At 47.1% G+C, this 2,043-nt stretch overlaps 1 protein-coding gene across 1 annotated transcript in view; it reads left to right on the top strand.

Moving 5' to 3' along the window:
* The window catches only part of LOC103370614 (dynamin-1-like), a gene marked incomplete at its 3' end in the record, with an annotated part of 11,414 nt that overhangs the window by 6,589 nt on the left and 2,782 nt on the right, over window positions 1-2,043 (top strand). The window contains exons 2-4 of the mRNA XM_008299732.1: window positions 684-757; window positions 863-1,012; window positions 1,367-1,570. Of these exons, the coding sequence (XP_008297954.1) occupies window positions 684-757; window positions 863-1,012; window positions 1,367-1,570 (428 nt within the window). The remainder of the gene's footprint in view (window positions 1-683; window positions 758-862; window positions 1,013-1,366; window positions 1,571-2,043) is intronic.

The following is a 2,043-nucleotide window of genomic DNA, read 5'->3' as shown; positions in this document are numbered from 1 at the left end:
ACCTGCCTTCACCCTGAGTCAGCTGGGATAGGCTCCGCCCCCCCGCGATTAAGCGGTGTAGAGATAATGGATGGAATATCAGTTTATTAAAAATCTGAAGCGTAAAATAAGTGACTGCATAAATGTTCTCCTCCAGTCAGCGTTCAGCAGATGGCTTTTCAATAATGAGTTCTTGGAGGGTTCTTCAGTCTTCATGGTGTGGTTCTATCCAGGAGTTCTGATCCACCAGTGACTGGACCTTCCAGATACAGGAGTCTCTACACTATAATCACTGAGACACATTCACTGACCTCAGATGATGCATTCACTGACTGTGGGATTTCTAGCAGTGACTGGCTGTAGCTTGGTTACACTGGAGTCGCTTTAAAGGAGGTGAATACTGATGTAGTCACTCATTTTATATTAGTAGTTATTTAACATCACTTTGTAGAAGTCTGTTTTCACTTTGACATGACAGTGCCTTTCAAAAAGCCAGAGAAGCTGACCATAGGGAACTGTTGAAAAGCAGTAGAAGGGTGAAACCTTCCAGGAGGTGAATACTTTGTAGGCTCTATAACCATCTACCATCCTCAGACTGAGAGAACCAGAACCAGCAGTCAGCCACGTCAGTCTCCGGTTGGGACCGAGCAACGGGATGCCAGACGTGTTGAACTTGTTGATAACCTGGTGTTCCTCCCCCTCAGAGACTTCCTGCCTCGGGGCTCCGGAATCGTCACTCGGCGCCCCCTGGTGCTGCAGCTCATCAACTGTTCAACAGGTGAGACTCACTGCTGACACACAGGTATCCAAGGTAACGCCCAAGCTGACCGTGTGTACTAATGTGTGTTGATCTAATATTGATCTGATGGTGTGTATTGATCAGAGTATGCAGAGTTCCTGCACTGTAAAGGGAAGAAGTTCACAGACTTTGATGAAGTTCGTCAGGAGATCGAAGCTGAAACGGATCGGGTGACGGGACAGAACAAAGGAATCAGTCCAGTTCCCATCAACCTGAGGGTGTATTCTCCCAACGGTACCACACACACACACACACACACACACACACACACAGTGTCACAGCTGTTGTTGTTCACCCTCAGACTCCAGCAGCTGCAGATGTTTGTGTTCTGTCAAAAACATTCAGATCCATATTGTCCCTTTCAGCTTCATGTGTCTCAGGTTTCCATACTGAGACTCTGTTTATCTGCAGCTGAACTCTGGGTCTTTAGAATTCCAGCTCCACATTTCTTTAATTCAGCTCAGCAGATCTGCTCCGTCCGTTTTAGATTCTTAGGTGAGGTTTGAACTGGTTGCTGTGGAATCTGTCACAGAGCGACTGATTCAACAGCTGTCAGTAGATCCTGACTCTGTCCTGTTTGTTCATCAGTCCTGAACCTGACGCTGGTGGATCTTCCTGGGATGACGAAGGTTCCGGTGGGCGACCAGCCGGCCGACATCGAGCACCAGATCAGGGACATGCTCATGCAGTTTGTCACCAAAGACAACTGCCTCCTACTGGCTGTTTCTCCGGCCAACTCTGACCTCGCCAACTCTGATGCTCTAAAGATCGCCAAAGAAGTCGACCCTCAAGGTTCGAGTCCTGCACACCTGCACCTGCATCCCCCTACAGTCAGGAACTAGTGGTGGGACGCCACTGAAAAGATTAATCTAATTAATTAGAGGCTATGTCAATAAATAATCTCGATTAATCGCATTTTAATTGCAGAGCAACATTTGACACAATCAGCAAAGTTTTTCAATTCAAATGAATTTTGGTTGACGACTGAATCAATGAATGGACAAATACGTGAAACAACAATGTCAGTTTTCATCCATATTTATCTGCATTTCTCGTCTGTCTGGTACAGTCACAGATTAGTGCAAACTCAAAGTGCAGTCTGTATGAGGACTGTCCTCGCTCACGTTAGCTCTGGTGTCTGCGCTGAGACGATGCTGTCGGCCGAAGTGCTTCAGTGATCAGAAAACTCTTTGCTGCACCATTGACCTCGCGACCATACGACCATGTGACCACGTGACCACGTGACCATACGACCATGTGACCAC

The sequence above is a fragment of the Stegastes partitus genome, unplaced genomic scaffold, assembly GCF_000690725.1.
Source record: "Stegastes partitus isolate 25-593 unplaced genomic scaffold, Stegastes_partitus-1.0.2 Scaffold1452, whole genome shotgun sequence".
NCBI classification, from domain to species: domain Eukaryota; kingdom Metazoa; phylum Chordata; class Actinopteri; family Pomacentridae; genus Stegastes; species Stegastes partitus.
This window is presented reverse-complemented; position numbering and strand designations above follow the sequence as displayed.